Source organism: Salmo salar, chromosome 09 (assembly GCF_965601325.2).
Source record: "Salmo salar chromosome 09, fSalSal1, whole genome shotgun sequence".
NCBI classification, from domain to species: Eukaryota; Metazoa; Chordata; class Actinopteri; order Salmoniformes; family Salmonidae; genus Salmo; species Salmo salar.
Genome location: NC_138299.1, coordinates 28138047 through 28156286, shown reverse-complemented (window position 1 = coordinate 28156286; position 18240 = coordinate 28138047). Strand labels below are relative to the sequence as shown.

General features: G+C 43.9%; 1 protein-coding gene across 9 annotated transcripts in view; it reads right to left on the bottom strand.

Moving 5' to 3' along the window:
- The window catches only part of LOC106611119 (fermitin family homolog 2), a 90481-nt gene that overhangs the window by 19350 nt on the left and 52891 nt on the right, over window positions 1-18240 (bottom strand). For 4 of the 9 annotated variants that reach the window (XM_045723545.2, XM_045723546.2, XM_045723544.2 and 1 more), the window contains exons 4-8: window positions 12905-13036; window positions 8148-8180; window positions 6300-6525; window positions 6022-6124; window positions 5618-5725 (exon numbers count right to left, since the gene is read on the bottom strand). In XM_045723545.2, the coding sequence (XP_045579501.1) occupies window positions 5618-5725; window positions 6022-6124; window positions 6300-6525; window positions 8148-8180; window positions 12905-13036 (602 nt within the window). The remainder of the gene's footprint in view (window positions 1-5617; window positions 5726-6021; window positions 6125-6299; window positions 6526-8147; window positions 8181-12904; window positions 13037-18240) is intronic. The other 5 variants (XM_045723551.2, XM_045723550.2, XM_045723552.2 and 2 more) reach the window with 3 other exon arrangements.

Below are 18240 nucleotides of genomic sequence, written 5' to 3'. Positions count from 1 at the left end.
TGGAGGGAGTGAGTGAGTGAGTGAGGTGGTGTGGGGGTGAGAGAGGTAGAGGGGGCTGGAAAGGAAAAGAGGCGTATTTCAGGACGCTGTGGCGGAAGCGCCCATAGCCAGCTAGGGTTTCAGAATGTAGGACAAAGGCTTCTCCCTCAATGTCACCATGGCCTTTTCTCAATTAGATTTGCTCACCTCCTGCGTCCTCTCTTGCCTCCTTTTGAAAAAGGTCAAAGTTAATCGAGGAGAGTCGGCGAGGAGAGTGAAAGTGGTTGGAAATTTGTTTGCTTGAAATGAGATGGTCATTCTCCACTCGCACGCCATTACACAAATTATGTTTACAGGGGGTGGATCCCAAAATAAATGTGTAGAGTGATCCCAAAAAAATTGTTAGGATAAACATAAGTATCCTCAATGAAAAGTGGCTATCGAGAGGGGAGGACACTCCTGTTTACCTACTAACAAACTGCCACAACACTCAACCACTTATCGGTTTCCGGGTGACAGAGGAGAGAGGACAGTCTTTTGCCCAAATGAGAATCTCCCCATACATCTACCTCTGACACCCACACTACACTGTGTTTCTGGTGCACGCATGTGTTTCTGGGATGTGTTTTACTGGTGTGTGCGTTGTATGTATAGGGTTGGAATTTGGAGCAGAAGGCTGATTGGCAGACCATGCCCTGTGCTTTTATTCTCCACCCTATGGGCAGGACTCCAAATACAGGCCTGTTTACTGAGCTGGACATGGCGGGCTAATCGCTATACTTAGACACGCTGACATATCCAGGTGATAGCCTGCGAATGCCAGCCAGCTCCCTGGACACAGACCACTTAATGTAATAAACCCACCCCTTCTCTTCAGGGAAACCTTAGGCATGACTCCAACAGCTACCTTTAACTTAGCACAGCTATCGCACTCTCTTGCTAACAGACAGGTAGCGACAGGCTAGCTGTTAATCCAAACAAACTGCAGATCAGCATCTCCTCATAGGGGTCGAAACACTAAACCCTCAACCAATGGTGTATTAATAAACGTCTCGGCCCCTGTCGGAAAACGTAGCATGGAAGTTAACAGCTTTCAGTGTAAATGGGGATAGAGGAATGTGTAGGAGGCTACAGGTCCGGTTGGAGTGGGTGGTCCATCCGGTAGTTGTGGGGTGAGTCCAGTAGCCTTAGTGCTGAGCAAATAATAAAAATATATGTTATTTTTCGGTTTTTAAAACAACTCATTCACTGATGTCGGTTCAATTAATTGAATTCCATATTTTTTTTTTCTCTAAAGATAAATCTGATCAAGCCCGAACTGTGTGATGCAATAGGGAGTTGTAGTTTCCAACAGGCCAATACTCAAAATAGTTTAGCACAGAAAATGTGGTAATTAACTCCCAATGACCAGTGGCGACTCGTCATTCAGCAAACTGGTCATTTTTTAGTAACTGCAAAACACCCGTCTCAACGTCAACAGTGAAGAGGCGACTCCGGGATGCTGGCCTGGGGCCCTGGGGTCATCCTTATGACATTTTGTGCTGCCATCCTGCCCTGGTTGTCATGTGGTGACAAGGACCATATTATTTTTCTGTTCTTTGACAAAAATGTCTTTCAGCTTGGGGGATTTCGTTATCTGAAGATGATGCATCGGGCTCTGGGTTGTATTCTTCCTCATCTTCTTCTTCAGATACCTCTTCTAAATCATTGTTCACTTGTTCCTCCTGGACATCTGAAAAATATCTAATCTACGTCCTGTAGGGCACTGAAACGTGCACTCATGGCTTCAGTAAAGAGAGAACTGGAGGGACTGTCATCTGCAGCACCTTTATAGCCTCCGACTGCATTCCCCGTTAGTAAACAATGCTTTCAAGAAATGTTTGTCTGAAATTGTTTATTTAGTCTGTGAACTTCAGTCATATGTGGGGTCGTGGAGGGGAGATGCTGCACATGCACAATAAAGTTGGGTCTGGGTTCAATCAGTAGCACACAATCTCAATTTCTCATTGTGTGTGTGTGTGTGTGTCTTTGTGGTGTGTCAATTATTTTATAACTGACAGGTCAAAAATGACCCTAAGACAATCTTTGTACCCTGGTGGTGTACAGCTTTCATGAAAATATGAACAAAGGCGATGTTTCACTTTTTCTAATGTTGGGGTCACTCTAGGAAAAGTCATCAAATTTCAAGTTTAAAAAATATATAATTTAGGGGGTTTTCTCTGCTGTTAAACATGGTGTTGTGTCATTTTTTACCCTTAAGACAACACAAAGGTTAAGCAAGTCAGCCATATCAGCTGTTTATTTTTTTAAAGGCAGTAAATGAGGATGAATTAACTGTTTTTCCTGCCAGACAAGGCTCCGCTGATAGCCAGGTATAGCAGTGGTAAGGTGTTGGGACTGCTGTTGGGACAGCTTTGCCCCACCAAGATTTACATGCTAAAAATCACCACTGACAATGACCATAATCCACTGTGCACCTACTTGTCCAGTCTGTGCATTTATTGTACGCCTGCTATGTTAGGATAGCGTGGGGCAGACACGGAGAGGTTGAGAAAAGAGAAGAATGCAGGGTAGAGAGCAATTGCCTCGCAAGGTATCTCTACCTGAAAAGACATGATCTAAGTGAATGATAGCTGGTGTTCAGCAGTCATAAAAGTATGCCTTATTTACATTGAATAACTACTAAAATAGTGATTTTATCAGACAGCATACAGTAGGCAGCAGCTCTATAGAGATCAGATGATGACTTGGAATGAAATAATAAAACTAATGTAATATACACAACTGAGATATTTTATTCAAATAATGTAAATAAATGGTCAATAAGAAGTAATGGGCTGACTACCATCATGGGACTTTAATTCATTGTTTCATTCTGTGTTGCTACAGCATTCAACCCACTTGATGCATTATACATTTCATATAAAAATGTATCAAAACCCGAAAACCATGTTTATTTTGTAATAACTGAACCCGAAAGCACTAAATCGCTCAGCACTAGTAGCTGTGGTTACTGTAATTTCCGGACTATAAGCCGCAACTTTTTTCCCACGCTTTGAACCTCGCGGCTTAAAACAATGACACGGCTAATATATGGATTTTTCCCGCTTTACATTTTTTTTGAAAGGAGATGACTTCAGTGGTTTCAGTGCACAGGAGGAGGAAGATAGTGACCAATGACTTTCTTGGTAGGCTACTGTTTACTGCAATGTTTTTATTTATTTAGCCGTTTCGTTAAAGCCTATTTATTTTTGTTACTAGCCGTGTTTTGTTAAAGCCTATTTATTTTTGTTACAAGCCGTGTTTCGTTAAAGCCTGTGTAAAGTTAATTTGTTTCAATGTACCGGTAGGCACCTGCGGGTTATAGACATGTGCAGCTTATTTATGTTCAAAAGAATATATATTTTTTAAATTCAGTGGGTGCGGCTTATATTCAGGTGCGCTTAATAGTCCGGAAATTACGGTACTCTATAATTACCCGTTGGGGTGAGGACACGCTGGTACCCCCAGGTCCTGTCACTCAGGCTTTACGAGGGTCGGAAATAGCAAGGGGCTAAGGCCCAGGCGTCACAGACAGGATCATTTTGGTTTCATTGCAGTTGTTCCATGCAAACATACAATATTGCATACAGTTAAAAGGACAATCGTGCCACTTTTCAACCTCCTATTCATTATCGCCAGCACCAAACAAGTGTCTATATACAATACCAGTCAAAAGGATAGACACACCTACTCATTCAAGGGTTTTAATTTATTTTTTACTATTTTCTACATTGTAGAATAATAGTGAAGACATCAAAACTATGAAATAACACATATGGAATCATGTTGTAATAAAAAAAAAAGTGTTAAACAAATCAAAATATAATTTCATATTCTTCAAAGTAGCCACCCTTTGCCTAGACAGCTTCGGACACTTGGCATTCTCTCAGCCAGCTTCACTTGGAATGCTTTTCCAACAGTCTTGAAGGAGTTCCCACATATGCTGAGCACTTGTTGGCTGCTTTTCTTTCACTCTGCGATCCAACTCATCCCAAACCATCTCAATTGGGTTGAGTTCGGGGGATTGTGGAGGCCAGATCATCTGATGCAGCACTCCATCACTCTCCTTGGTCAAATAGCCCTTACACAGCCTGGAGGTGTGTTGAGTCATTGTCCTGTTGAAAAATAAATGATATCCCATCTGGTTTGCTCTTAGTGGGACTGGCATATTGCTGCAGAATGCTGTGGTAGCCATGCGGATTAAGTGTGCCTTGAATTCTAAATAAATCACAGACAGGGTCACCTGCAAAACACCCCCACACCTCCTCCTTGGTGAGAACCACACAAGCGGAGATCATTCATTCACCTACTCTGCGTCTCAGACACAGCGGTTGGAAACAAAAACCTCAAATTTGGACTCATCAGACCAAAGGACAGATTTCCAACGGTCTAATATACATTGCTCATGTTTTTTATCCCAAGCAAGTCTCTTCTTATTGGTGTCCTTTAGTAGTGGTTTCTTTGCAGCAATTCAACCATGAAGGCCTGATTCCCGCAGTGTCCTCTGAACAGTTGGTGTTGAGGTGTGTCTTATTTGGGCTGCAATTTCTGAGGCTGGTAACTCTAATGAACTTATCCTCTGCAGCAGAGGTAACTTTTCGCATTAACTGACCTTCATGTCTTAAAGTAATGATGGACTGATGTTTATCTTCGCTTATTTGAGCTGTTCTTGCCATAATATGGACTTGGTCTTTTACCAAATATGGCTATCTTCTGTATACCACCCCTACCTTGTCACAACACAACTGACTGGCTCAAACGCACTAAGGAAAGAAATTCCACAAATGTACTTTTAACAAGGCACACCTGTTAATTGAAATGCATTCCAGGTGATTACCTCATGAAGCTGGTTGAGAGAATGCCAAGAGCTGTCAAAGCAAAGGGTGGCTACTTCGAAGACTCAAATATTTTCTGATTTGTTTAACACTTTTTTGGTTACTACATGATTACATATGGGCTATTTCTTAGTTTTGATGTCTTCACTATTATCCTACAACGTAGAAAATAGTGAAAAATCCTGGAATGAGTAGGTGTGTCTGAACTTTTGACCGGTTTTGTATGTGCTAAAAAGATAAATGTCCTACAAAATGCTTCTCTGTGACGTCACAGGGTAGGATTAAAAGTAAGAATAACTGATTTTCAAAACCTGCAACGAGTTTCTAGCCAGAGGGAGGGTATTTTCTCTCCCCACGTCACTGTGAATCTCAGTGTCTTAAAATCACGTTTTTTAAAATGTAACGTTTTCACATATGTAGACACTGGTATTGTGCAGGAGATAATGAAAACGAGGTTGAAAAGTGGTGGATTTGCTGAACCATGTTTCTGAGTTTGAGTACTGAAGCAGACCAGACACCCACCACATCCAAGTCTAACCCCTGGGCAACGCGCCCATTCAATTCATTAGTTGTTCTGCCGTGTTCTGTTCAACGGGCAGTGAGCCCATAGAGAAGATAACTACTGGAGGGCTTAGTAAGCAGTCCTCAACCAGGCCAATTAACATCACACGCGCGCGCATATATACACACACACACACACACACACACACACACACACACACACACACACACACACACACACACACACACACACGTCTCACCTGCAGGGCGGCGAACATCATCATCTCCTCCTCAGTGCACTCTATTTCCTCCAGCAGGATGGCCCACTTGGCCTGCTCATAGAGCTGATTCACCCTGATGGCATCGTACTGCAGGGGGGAGAACACATAGCACTAAGCCTGCCTCTTCACAAGTACATAGCATAGACCCACACACAGCACTCAGACATTCCAGCTGAGAAAACAGGACGGCCCAGAGGGGTACTTCCTCTCCACTCTACGCCCCCCAAAATCTGCCAGCTGCAGATGTAAGCTGGTGGGGAGTGTGTGTGTGTGCATATTTTGTTTGTGGTGTGTAAGCTGTTACACAATTCAGAGAAACGCAATAAAAGTTAAGAGAAACCCTAAAGTCTCATCTGATGGAAAAACAAGTCCATGTACTGTACCTTGGGGTTGAGGTCGAAGAAGCTGTGGTATTTAAACCGCAGGAGGAGCACCTCGTTCTCCTTGACATCCTGCTCCATCAGAGACCTGGATGAGTCCAGCCACCTTCACACACAGGAGAAATAAAACACACCATATTTGACAGAACAGTGACTGTCACACTTCTGAAAGAAGGTTCCACAAACAGAATGACCTCAAAGTCTTAAAGTTGTGAAACAGGGGCCAGTTGCACTACAGCAGAGAAGACTGGTGCTAGATGGTTATTATTAGGGCGACTCACCCCTGGTTGATCTTGGCCTTGTCCAGGAGGGACTGGGACTTGTAGAGTTTAGCCAGGATATCGGGTGAGGATATTGGCTGGCTGACAGCAAGGATGCTGGGATTGCCCTCAGAAAGGGGGCTGTCTCCGAACCAGGCGGTGGTGGGGGACAGAGGGCTGCCGTCTCTGGAGTCATAGGTGGGGGTCATGGTCTTACTGTACAGGCCTGGACTGGAGTAGATGCTCCCTGCAAACCAGACAACACGTTTTGTACCCTGGGTTAGACTGAGGAATGTTGGGCACAATTCCATTTCAGTTTGAGAGATTGATTGAAATTCCAATAAAAAAAAATATTTTCAATTCTTAGATTGGAATTTCAATTCACTTCCTAAATTGATCCCAATTGTGTAAGTGACATCCACCAAGACAAAGACACACATCACAAGTACCATACCCGCAAAACACTGAATATGATAAAACACGGTCACAATACAGTCCCCTGCAACAGAAGGTACTAAATGTGTGAGTGTCGTGCAAAGCACAAGTGCCTCCAAATAAAAAAGTGAACATTGTTCCACAACACACACTTGCAGCCTGCACCGATCTGACAGGTGCTCTTGATGCCCTGCCAATGCTGTTGATGATGCGCTTTATGCACATGGTCCACAACCTGAGAGGTGCACAGAGCAAACTATACAGCACAACCAGCAACATATGGGAGGGGCAGTGGAGGGTGTTACACGAAAGTGTAAAAGCTAGCATCTCTGATTTGTTTGTGTTCCATTTAGGGGAAAACGGTGGATGTGTGTTTGGAGGGAGATATTGGGCTCCCTTGGCTGGAGGAGAAGTGCTCATGTATAAATAGTTTTGTGTGTATGAAAAAATAGAGTTATATTCAGATTTAAGCTATTGATAATTGAACTAAGACATAAATAACCAATGTGAAACCATGACATTTCCTGTTGGCTAGCCTGTCCAGAATGTTTGGCTGTAGTAACAGCCCACACGCTGACCAGGCCCCATTGGCCTGAAAAAGCAGGCAGGCCAAACCACTAACCACAATCTCAACAAGAAATGGCCTGTGTGTGTGTGTGTGTCTAATACAGTCAAAGTAATGAGAACAGCAAGGGTTTCTAGAAGGCTCTATAAAGGTTGACTCGTAAATGCAGGGAGGGAGGCAAGGCAGGTCAGCTAGAGTGCTGCTCTCCCATACGGTCACAGGAGGAATCGCAAACATCTAGGGAAAGCTGATAAGAGTATATACTGTCAGGCTAAAGTGGTTACTCCCAGCCGTTGACTTTCAGCGGGATAGTGCAAATGGGCTGGAGGGCACCAACTATGTTAACATTTCCTAATCCTTCAACCCCTTTCACTGGGGACTGCTAGGGTCTGGAGGGGTAGACCACCCAGCGCTTTGTCACCTAGATGTAAACTAGGAGGTATCGTCACCATATAAAAGTGTCTCTGTTTCTACACATGGCTTCTGTATGGATTTGGGATGGTCCATTTGAAATTGGGTGAATATATTGCAGTGGACATACCATCCTTCTTCCAACCACTTAATCATTTTATTTCACTCTTCCTGGTACCTGCTGAGCAAAACATGAACAGATTTCTAGCAAAACAAACACATAGTGAGCAAAGCTTGTTTTAGTGAGCTTGATTCTGTTGGAGTGAGGCAAAGCCTATCTTGTAACCAGAGTCAGCTGATTTCCTCAGTCAGGTGACAAGGGCAGCAGCTGGCTTCCTATGGATACAGCCTTGTCAGGTGACCAGACCATCACTCCAGCTGAGGGGTGAGGGGGGTAAGGGAAACGGGAGGCCGCGAGGAAGGGGAGAAAGCAGACAGAAGACCAGGAGAAACCTTACCTTTGACCGGCCCAATGTAAATTATCTCAGAGGCTGGAGTGGGAAAAGAGAAAGAGAAAGGAGGAAGGGAAGGAAAGCAGAGGAAAAGGAACAAAAACAAGAGGACAGATTAAAGAGATTTTAATATCTCTTGTTTTAATAAGACAAGAGGAAAAAGGAAGAAAAAGTAGGGAGTATAGTAGGAGTTTTTTTTAAAGAACATGGATGAGAATGAGTACCAGGGAAGGGCACTGCCAGTATGCCAATCTAACCAGCCCTAGATTAGATGAGGTCCCTTTGCTCCCTCAGCAGAGGAGAAAGGAACGTGGTATGACAAACCATGGACAGGTCCTATCAAATCTCCAATTGAAAAGCCAGGCAGGGCAGGGTGTTCGTTAGAATGACCCAGTGTACATAACACACCTACTGACATTAAAGTCCTGGACATAACTTTACATGATGAGAATATTGTAGAGCTGATCATCTGAGAGGAACAGCAGAGTAGCAGACCCCATGGCAGAGAAGGAGCAAGCATGGTCTTAGTCCTAGTTCTGTGTCATAGTCAACTGTTAGTAATATGGATAGTAACAACATTCATGTTTCTGTTAATGGAATGTGGGTGGGGGGTCTGGGATTTTCCAGTGACACTGTAGACGTGGGTGGAGATGGGTTGTGGTTTTAGAGTCAGAACGGACTCGTTCTAAACACGATCTGGATCAACCCCATACATCCTGCTTGGTCTAGGGTGAACTTTGAAGTCATATCTTGCCAACTGATCTTGACCGCAGTATAGCCCATTCACCCGGTTTCCTCTGTGGTCCAGTGAGTGTGTTGGGAAGGAGATAAGGAGTTATCAGGTCAAGGTCAGAGGCAACAGAGGGCCTCATTCAGTATGGGTGGAATGGGCAGGACTGTAGGGAGAGGCAGTGGCTGAGCACCATACAGATAGCATCAAGTGTAAGGAAGAGGCTGTGTGTGCATGTGTGTGTGTATTGCATCGAAAGCCTGGACCTTGTGATTCCCATCAGGCGGCCACAGCCCTTCCCAGAGGGGAAGCAACACAAGTCAGCAATTAACTCCCAGCAGCTCGGCCATGAAACACTGCACATTAAACATTTACTCACTCCTACCATCTGAGCTGGGGGGAGGTGTGTGTGCGCACACATTTTTCTGCAAGTCTTTTTTATCCTAAAGCGATTTTGACTCTTTGCATAGAGTTATAGCTTGGCCTAATTCATTTTAGAAACCCCTGGCGAACAACTAACATAGATAAATAGAATATCAGTGTGAGTAGTACACAGCCACTGCCTCTCCCTACAGTCCTGCCCATTCCACCCATACTGAATGAGGCCCCCAGTACGAAATGTTTTATTATAAAAAATAAATTTAAAAAAAACAAGAAAATTATATATATATATTTTTACAAACCAAAAAATGTATGCAATGCAATTCACTACTGTAAGTCGCTCTGGATAAGAGTGTCTGCTAAAATGACTAAAATGTAAAAATGTAAATGATATTTGGGGCAATACCAGTCACACCCACCCCTGTTCAAAAGAATGGGGGTCACATAGAAATGTCCTTGTTTTTGAAAGAAAAGCAAATTTTTTGTCCATTATTTATCAGAAATGCAGTGTGTTGCCAAGAAAATGAAGATCTCATACAACGCTGTGTACTACTCCCTTCACCGAACAGTGCAAACTGTCTCTAACCAGAATAGAAAGAGGAGTGGGAGTGCTACCAAATACTAATTGAGTGCATGTAAACTTCTGACCCACTGGGAATGCGATGAAAGAAATAAAAGCTGAAATAAATAATTCTCTACTATTATTCTGACATTTCACATTCTTAAAATAAAGTGGTGATCCTAACTGACCTAAGACATGGCATTTTTACTAGGATTAACCTCTCTTGGGTAGGGGGCAGTATTTTCAAGGCTGGATGAAAAACTTACCCAAATTAAACTGCCTACTACTCGGGCCCAGAAACTAGAATATGCATATTATTAGTAGATTTTGATAGAAAACACTGAAGTTTCTCAAACTGTTTGAATAATGTCTGAGTATAACAGAACTCATATGGCAGGCAAAAACCTGAGAAAAATCCAACCAGGAAGTTTGACCTCACATGGTTGTAGTCATTTCAAATGATGTTCTATCTAAACTACAGTGGCTGTGATGTCATATTGCACTTCCTAAGGCTTCCACTAGATGTCAACAGTCATTAGAACCTTGTTTCAGGCTTCCACAATGCAATGTGATTGAATAATACCCGGAACAGTAAGTGGTCGGGCTGGGGTCATTGACTTACCTCGTGCGCGCTCACATAGGGCTAGCCATTTTTCTTTTTCTTCTGTAATGAATCTGTTATTGTCAGGTTGAAATATTGTTGAAATTCTACGTTAAAAACACCCTAAAGATTGATTGTGAACATGGTTTGACATGTTTCTACAAACGCTGAGGGAACTTTATAACTTTTCATTGACGGTGGATAGATGCATTTTGGAATGGTGATCTGGACGCGCCATCAAAACGGATTTATGTCGATATAAATTATGGACTTTATCAAACAAATGAACATTTCTTGTGGGAGACCTTCCGAGTGCATTTAGCCGAAGATCAGCAAAGGTAAGATAATAATTTGTACATATTTCAGCGTTTTGTGGATGCTGTGGCTGGACGGCTAACTGAATAGCTTGGGGCTCAGTACTCAGAATATTGAACAATGTGCTTTCTCCGTAAAGTTATTTTGAAATCTGACAAAGCGTTTGCATAAAGGAATAGTTCATCTATACTTCTTTAATTAATTGTTATATATTTTGTCAACGTTTATGATGAGTATTTCTGTAAATTATGGTGCACATGCACCGGAAATTTTGGAGTGAATACATTTTCTGAATGTCACGCGCCAATGTAAAATGTGTTTTGGATATAAATATGAACTTGAGGGAACAAAAAAATGCATGTATTGTCTAACATAATGTCCTAGGAGTGTCATCTGATGAAGATCGTCAAAGGTTAGTGCATAATTATAGCTGGTTTTGTGCTTTTGGACGGCTACCCTTGCTTGGAAAATGGCTGTCCTTGCTAGGAAAATGGCTGTGTTGTTTTTTTGCTGTGGTGGTATCCTAACATAATCTAATGTTTTGCTTTCGCTGTAAAGCCTTTTTGAAATCGGACAACGTGGTTGGATTCAGGAGAAGTGCATCTTTAAAATGGTGTAAAATAGTCGTATGTCTGAGAATTGAATTGTGGTATTTTACTTGTTTTTGTATTTCGCGCCATGCGATCCCATTGGCTGTTGGCTAGGGGTTCCGCTGGTGGAACGGGGTTCCGCTAGCGGAACGCCTAGACGTAAGAAGAAGTTAAGGAGAAGTGCATCTTTAAAATGGTGTAAAATAGTCGTATGTTTGAGAAATTTGAATTATGAGATTTTGGTCATTTTGAATTTGCCGCCCTGCTATTTCACTATCTGTTGGGAGTGTGTCCCGCAGGTGGGACGGTCACGTCCCACATTCCCAAGAGAGGTTAAATGTCAGGAATCGTGAAAAACTGAGTTTAAAATGTATTTGGCTAAGGTGTATGTAAACTTCCGACTTCAACTGTATAATATAAATAAAAGGTGTAACTCAAGGAATTAGGGAAACTCTGCTTTTATTCTAATACTCAGGAAAAAGTCAGACTACTTCACAGGATCACCCATGGAGTCAAATGGCAATGGGAACCAACAAGCATAGAGTTGACATAAAACATTGGACAGAGAGCCAAGAGTCAGAGGTTGTTGACTTAATGTCCCTTCACTTTTTTTCCCCCTCACTCTGCCATTTTTCCCCTCTCCTGCCACTCTCACCCCTTCTGTCCCCTTTTCTCACATTCTCACCCCCTCCTTGAGCCTACAGGCTGTGTATGTATGTTTGGGATGGTGGGCCAAGTCGATACAGGGGCAGGGCTGGGACAATGGAGGCCCATTCACACTGCCTTAGCATTATCAACGCTGGCTAACACTGCATAGATACCACAGCACAGCCCCATGTTCCTCCTCCTTCCTCACATCACTGTAGCAAATTCACTGACAGGGCTAGCAGGTGGGAGGATGAGTGGTGGCATGTAGCTATTGCTCTGCAGCCTGGTTTGGGTTTAAAATGGCAGGATGACCAACTATGCAAGGAATCCCAACCATTCACTCCCTCCCTGTCAAGGAGTAAGGAACCCAGAGTCTGCAAATCATACCCTTACTCCTCAAACTCAGTCTTATTTAGGCAGATAATACCAACAAAAAAACAACTCATTTTGTTGTTGACTGTTTTTAAAACCCTATGGGTGGTTACAAGTAGAGGGATTGATAGATGCTCCAAGAAAGACAAAGGATGCTGCTATTCAACCGGTTATTGGACTGTGAAGACATGATTCCATCGTGGACATTCCAGGAGTGGAAGTGTAACCAGAATTCTCCAGATTTACACAGACCTTTCATGGTGGTGTAATGAAAGGATTTTCCTCCAATCAAGGTAAGATCCCTGGTACAGTAGCATCCCTTATATTATTAATGTCTTTCATCAGAACAGCATGTGAGAGCCACAGAGCCAGGCCTGTGTTAAAGACATAGATTAGCCCAGCTGCTAACCGCTAACAGGGATAGTATTTAGACAGTATCCACAGGCTGGACAGCATATGCTAACTGGGTTAGCATCCATAGGCCCAGCCAGTAGGACACTATGGAGTAGAAGGCTGTTGGAGATGGGGTTCAGGGTGTGTTTGAGGTAAATTTGTGAAACTTACTACCTGATCCAGGGGTGAGCAGTGGCCCCTCCAGCTCCAGAGCCGCCTCCTCAGCCTCCTCCAGCTTTTTCTTCTTCTTCTTGGGGTCGCGGGGCTTACGCAGCAGAGACGCCTCTTCTGGATGACGGATGTCTAGAGGGAGAGCGCGAAACAGAGACTGAGTCACAAGAAATCCCCAAAACAGTGTCCCGGTGCTTCAAGTCTGACACCTACAGGCTCCTGAACAGCTTATCCCCATGCCATAAGACTGCTAAATAACTAACTAGCTAACAACATGACTACACAGACCGAGTTGAGCCCTGTATTTTAATTCTTATGTCTCGATGCACACTAAAAGGGCACTACACACTTACGCACCCTGACACCAACACACTCCATTTGCTCTCACACACACACACAGCCACATACAATCATCATATACGCTGCTGCTACTCTGTTTATCATATATCCTGATGCCTAGTCACCTTACCTCTATACATACAGTGCATTCGAAAGGTATTCAGTCCCCTTAACTTTTTCCACATTTTGTTACAGAAATACCTTATTTACATACGAAATCAGACCCTTTGCTATGAGACTTGAAATTGAGCTCAGGTACATCCTGTTTCCATTGATAATCCTTGAGATGTTTCTACAACTTGATTGGAGTCCACCTGTGGTAAATTCAGTTGGACATGATTTGGAAAGGAACACACCTGTCTGTATAAGGTCCCACAGTTGACAGTGCATGTCAGAGCAAAAACCAAGCCAGGAGGTCGAAGGAATTGTTTGTAGTGCTCCGAGACAGGATTGTGTCAAGGCACATATCTGGGGAAGGTACCAAAAAAAGAATGTCTGCAGCATTGACGGTCCCCAAGAACACAGCGGCGTCCATCATTCTTAAATGGAAGAAGTTTGGAACCACCAAGACTCTTCTTAGAGCTTGCCGCCGGGCCGAACTGAGCATTTGCGGGAGAAGGGCCTTGAACCCTGAGTAAAAAAGGCACATGACAGATTCTCTGGTCTGATGGAACCAAGTTCTAACTCTTTGGCCTGAATGCCAAGCATCACATCTGGAGGAAACCTGGCACCATCCCTACGGTGAAGCATGGTGGTGGAAGCATCATGCTGTGGGGATGTTTTTCAGCAGCAGGGACAGGGAGACTAGTCAGGATTGAGGGAAAGATGAACGGCGAAAAGTACAGAGAGATCCTTGATGAAAACCTGCTCCAGAGCTCTCAGAACCTCAGAAGTCAAACCTTCACCCCAGTCTAACAGGACAACGATCCTAAGCACACAGCCAAGACAACACAGAAGTGGCTTCGGGACAAGTCTCTGAATGTCCTTGAGTAGCCCAGCCAGAGGCCGGACTTGAACCCGATCGAACATCTTTGGAGAGACCTGAAAATAGCTGTGCAGCGACGCTCCCCATACAACCTGACAGAGCTTGAGAGGATCTGCAGAGAAGAATGGGAGAAACTCCACAAATACAGGTGGAGTTTGTAGCGTCATACCCAAGAAGGCTCAAGGATGTAATCACCGTCAAAAGGTGATATCAGTTTATTTAATTTGCAAAAATAAAAAAATACACATTTTGCTTTATCATTATGGGGTATTGTATGTAGATTTATGAGAGAAGAAAGTACATTTTAGAGTAAGGCTGTAACATTACAAAAGTCAAAGGGTCTGAATACTTTCTCAATGCACTGTATCTACCTGGATCACTCCAGTATCCCTGCCCATTGTAAATATGGTACTGGAATTGACCCTGTATATTGTATGCTTACTTGGTGTTCTTATTTCTATTTTGTTGTTTCAGCATTACATTGTTGATTACTGCAATGTTGTGTTAGAGCTGGCAAGAAAGGCATTTGACTGTACTTGTGCATGTGACATTAAAACTTGCAACACTAACCCAATCCAGAGACCCTGTGGAGAGCATTCAATGAGAGAAAGAATGAAATATGGGGATAGCCAGAAATATAGTGAGATAAAGAGGGGGGATAGAGAGAAGTGGGAGAGCCCAAGAATCAAGGCGGTTGTCAGAGTTCAGCTTAAATCCCCAAAACATAGCCTTGTAACAAGGCTAACCCAACGCAGACCAAGTGATTGTTTACAGATTGCAGGTAGGAGTCTTTCAACTCCAGGCCTCACATGAACCACACCGTTGACTTAAAGAATTAGAATAGGAGGTAGGCAAACCCAGCACAAAGACGACATGAGAAAGACAGAACTAGAAAGAGAGCGAGATGGAGAGCATCAGAGAGCTGTGCACAAGGGGAGGACCCCAACACCCCCCTAACCTTCCCCAAACATAAAATAACAGTTAAATTAATAATAAATACTTTTTGGGGGTTTTGTTCCACAAAAACCTGACTGAAGACGGGACAGCCGGGCATTCGTGCGGTTGAGTCCGTTTCCGCGGTAACAGACTCTTTACAAGGTGATGAAACTTTGTTACTCCTTGCTGAAAAGTTAGTGCTATACGGTATCCTTGGTACATCTCTAAACCCTACCCATTTTAAATTTCAACTTCAAAATGGGGTAATGTCAGAGTGGTGAGGTCCCAATAATCACAGATAGCACGGACCCTTGCTGAAACAAACATGTTATAGCAAACACGTATTTGGTTGCCTCGGCAACGTCCCCCTCCCTGCAGCAGTAGCAGCACATGCAGTCAGGAAAGGAGAAAATGTGCGTCATAAAAAAAAGCTAGCAATTAAAACAAATAGAAAAATGCTCTTCAAACAATTATACCGGTGAGCGCGGTCATGTCACTGACCAATAACAGTCATTCAAAATTCCATGACCGTCACAGCCCTACACGTACACACACTAAATATGCTGCAGTGTGAAGTGCAGCAGCTCCTCTGATATCACACAATGTCAGTGTTTAGCAGCAGTCACTAAATAATGAGCTGGTTGTACTAACAAACAGCGCATGTCATAACACCATAGACTCTAGCCTAGCACTTCTTCACAACATACTGGATGAGAGACTAGCTGAGAGGCAACAGATGGCATAAACAACTACATATCAGATCTTGTGTGTCTGTACATGCGTGTGTATATCAAAAGACTAGCTGAGAAGTAAACAGTCACATTGCAGTTCACAGTTTGAGGGTGCGTGTGTAGGACTGTATCTGTGTGTGTGTGTGTGTGTGTGTGTGTGTGTGTGTGTGTGTGTGCGCAGATGCAATTAAACTATGCTGGGAGCTCTGTTTAAAGTCTCCTCTGACAGACACAGATACTGCAGACCTGATATAATGACTAAAACAGAGCTGCATACTCCTCCCTCTGTGTTGGCTGAGGAAAACAGGCAACCATCACTCAACATTCATCTCCCTCGTTCAGGACATTTTTGGGACGGCTCTGAGGAGCTGGCTGAATCTGCCAGAATGCATCTGGAAAAGATAGATGTGCACTGTCTAGATTCTAAAAGCACAGCTGGGGTGAATGGCTGTGCTGTCTGTTTTCTATGCTTCTACTCTCATTTAAGAGATGGGTGGTTGTGACTGGAATTTAAATGTCATTTTGTCCTATATTTGGCAGTTTTAAAACTCACTCCCTATTTTCCATTGCTGGGGAAGAACATGCATGTGTAGGATTGAGGGAGAGTGTAGTTTGTTTAGTTTGTGTTACTATAGCAAAAAGCACTAAGGTTTTAAGAACTACCAGATGGTAGCTCACTCACCCCCTCTCTCTAGCCTTTCCTCCCTCTCTCTTGCATTGCAGCACAAGCCCTGTGCCCTTATACAGCCATTTGAGTGCAGGCGGGCTACCTAGCCTTAGCACTGCTGAGCACAGAGGAGTGAGTCAACAAGTGTGTCAATGGGAGTTGCACCAAAGCTTCAAGTTCTGTTGTTACCCACCTAACTGTTTGGTATTGGAAATGGCTGATTGCTACCTTTGACCCCAGCACCTGCAAGAGATGGGCTGAACAAAGAATGGACAGAGCCCTTCTTTTCATCAGTCACATGAAAGGAGGAGAGGAATGCAGGCCCCTGATGCAGCCTGCCAATACTGAGAAGGAGGAGAGGAGAGGGGGAGGCAGAAAAAGGATAGGGTGCAGGACGAAGTGATAATGCCATACCAACCAGAGCTCTGCAGGAGGTGCTGAAGTTGACGAAAGACACTGAACTACGGTCAGTTTTGCATTCTATGCACTAGTGTGACTTCGGGTAGTTGAGCTGATCCTAGATCTGTGGCTAAGGACAACTTCTACCCAGAGCCAAGCAGAATGGGGTCCCAGAGCAAGGCTGCAAAGCTCGATAAGTGGTTCAAAAACATGACACTCACAAAATAAGAAACATCTTAAATCAAATCCTTTTGACAATATCCAGGGTGCCAGCTCAGCAGTAGAGTAGTAAGAATAGATGTCTCATCGCTATGGGAGTGAGACCCACCCCACACAACCATTTACATTTTAGCAGACACTTATCCAGAGCGACATGCCCTTTCTGCATTATGACTAGGGACAGGAGCTTTTGTGGATGGACAAACTAACAATACAATGTTAATAGATTAATATTCAAGCTAGTGTGTTAATTGTGGGTAGAAATAAAGCTGAGGTCAAACCACACTTATATTTTAATCAACATCCAGGCCTTGACACTTTGGACAGTGAACCAGACCACAGTGTGACGGTCCACAAATGAACTGGACCACAGTTGACCGCAGTGAACTGTTAATAGAACGCTGGTCAACTACACCAGAGGACAGAGCCTGGGAACTGACCTTACACATCTCCCTCTTCTATATCTCCATCCATCCCCATCAGTTCCACGCTCCCTCCCTCTTGTCATCTATGCAGCTTCCCCATAGGCCCACTTCAGGGCAGGGCCGACCTACAACACAGTGACTGGACAGTGACAGACTCAGCAGCAGTCTCTATAGAACCATAAACTGAGCAGGGTGGGGTGGGGAGGCTAAGTGAAGCAGGCCAGCCAGCCAGCCAGCACTGAGCAGAGTGGAGAGCCTAAGTGAAGCAGGCCAGCCAGCTCTGAGCAGAGTGGAGAGGCTAAGTGAAGCAGACCAGCCAGCTCTGAGCAGAGTGGAGAGGCTAAGTGAAGCAGACCAGCCAGCTCTGAGCAGAGTGGAGAGGCTAAGTGAAGCAGACCAGCCAGCTCTGAGCAGAGTGGAGAGGCTAAGTGAAGCAGACCAGCCAGCTCTGAGCAGAGTGGAGAGGCTAAGTGAAGCAGACCAGCCAGCTCTGAGCAGAGTGGAGAGGCTAAGTGAAGCAGACCAGCCAGCTCTGAGCAGAGTGGAGAGGCTAAGTGAAGCAGACCAGCCAGCTCTGAGCAGAGTGGAGAGGCTAAGTGAAGCAGCATGACTGACATAACACTAACTGCTCCTCT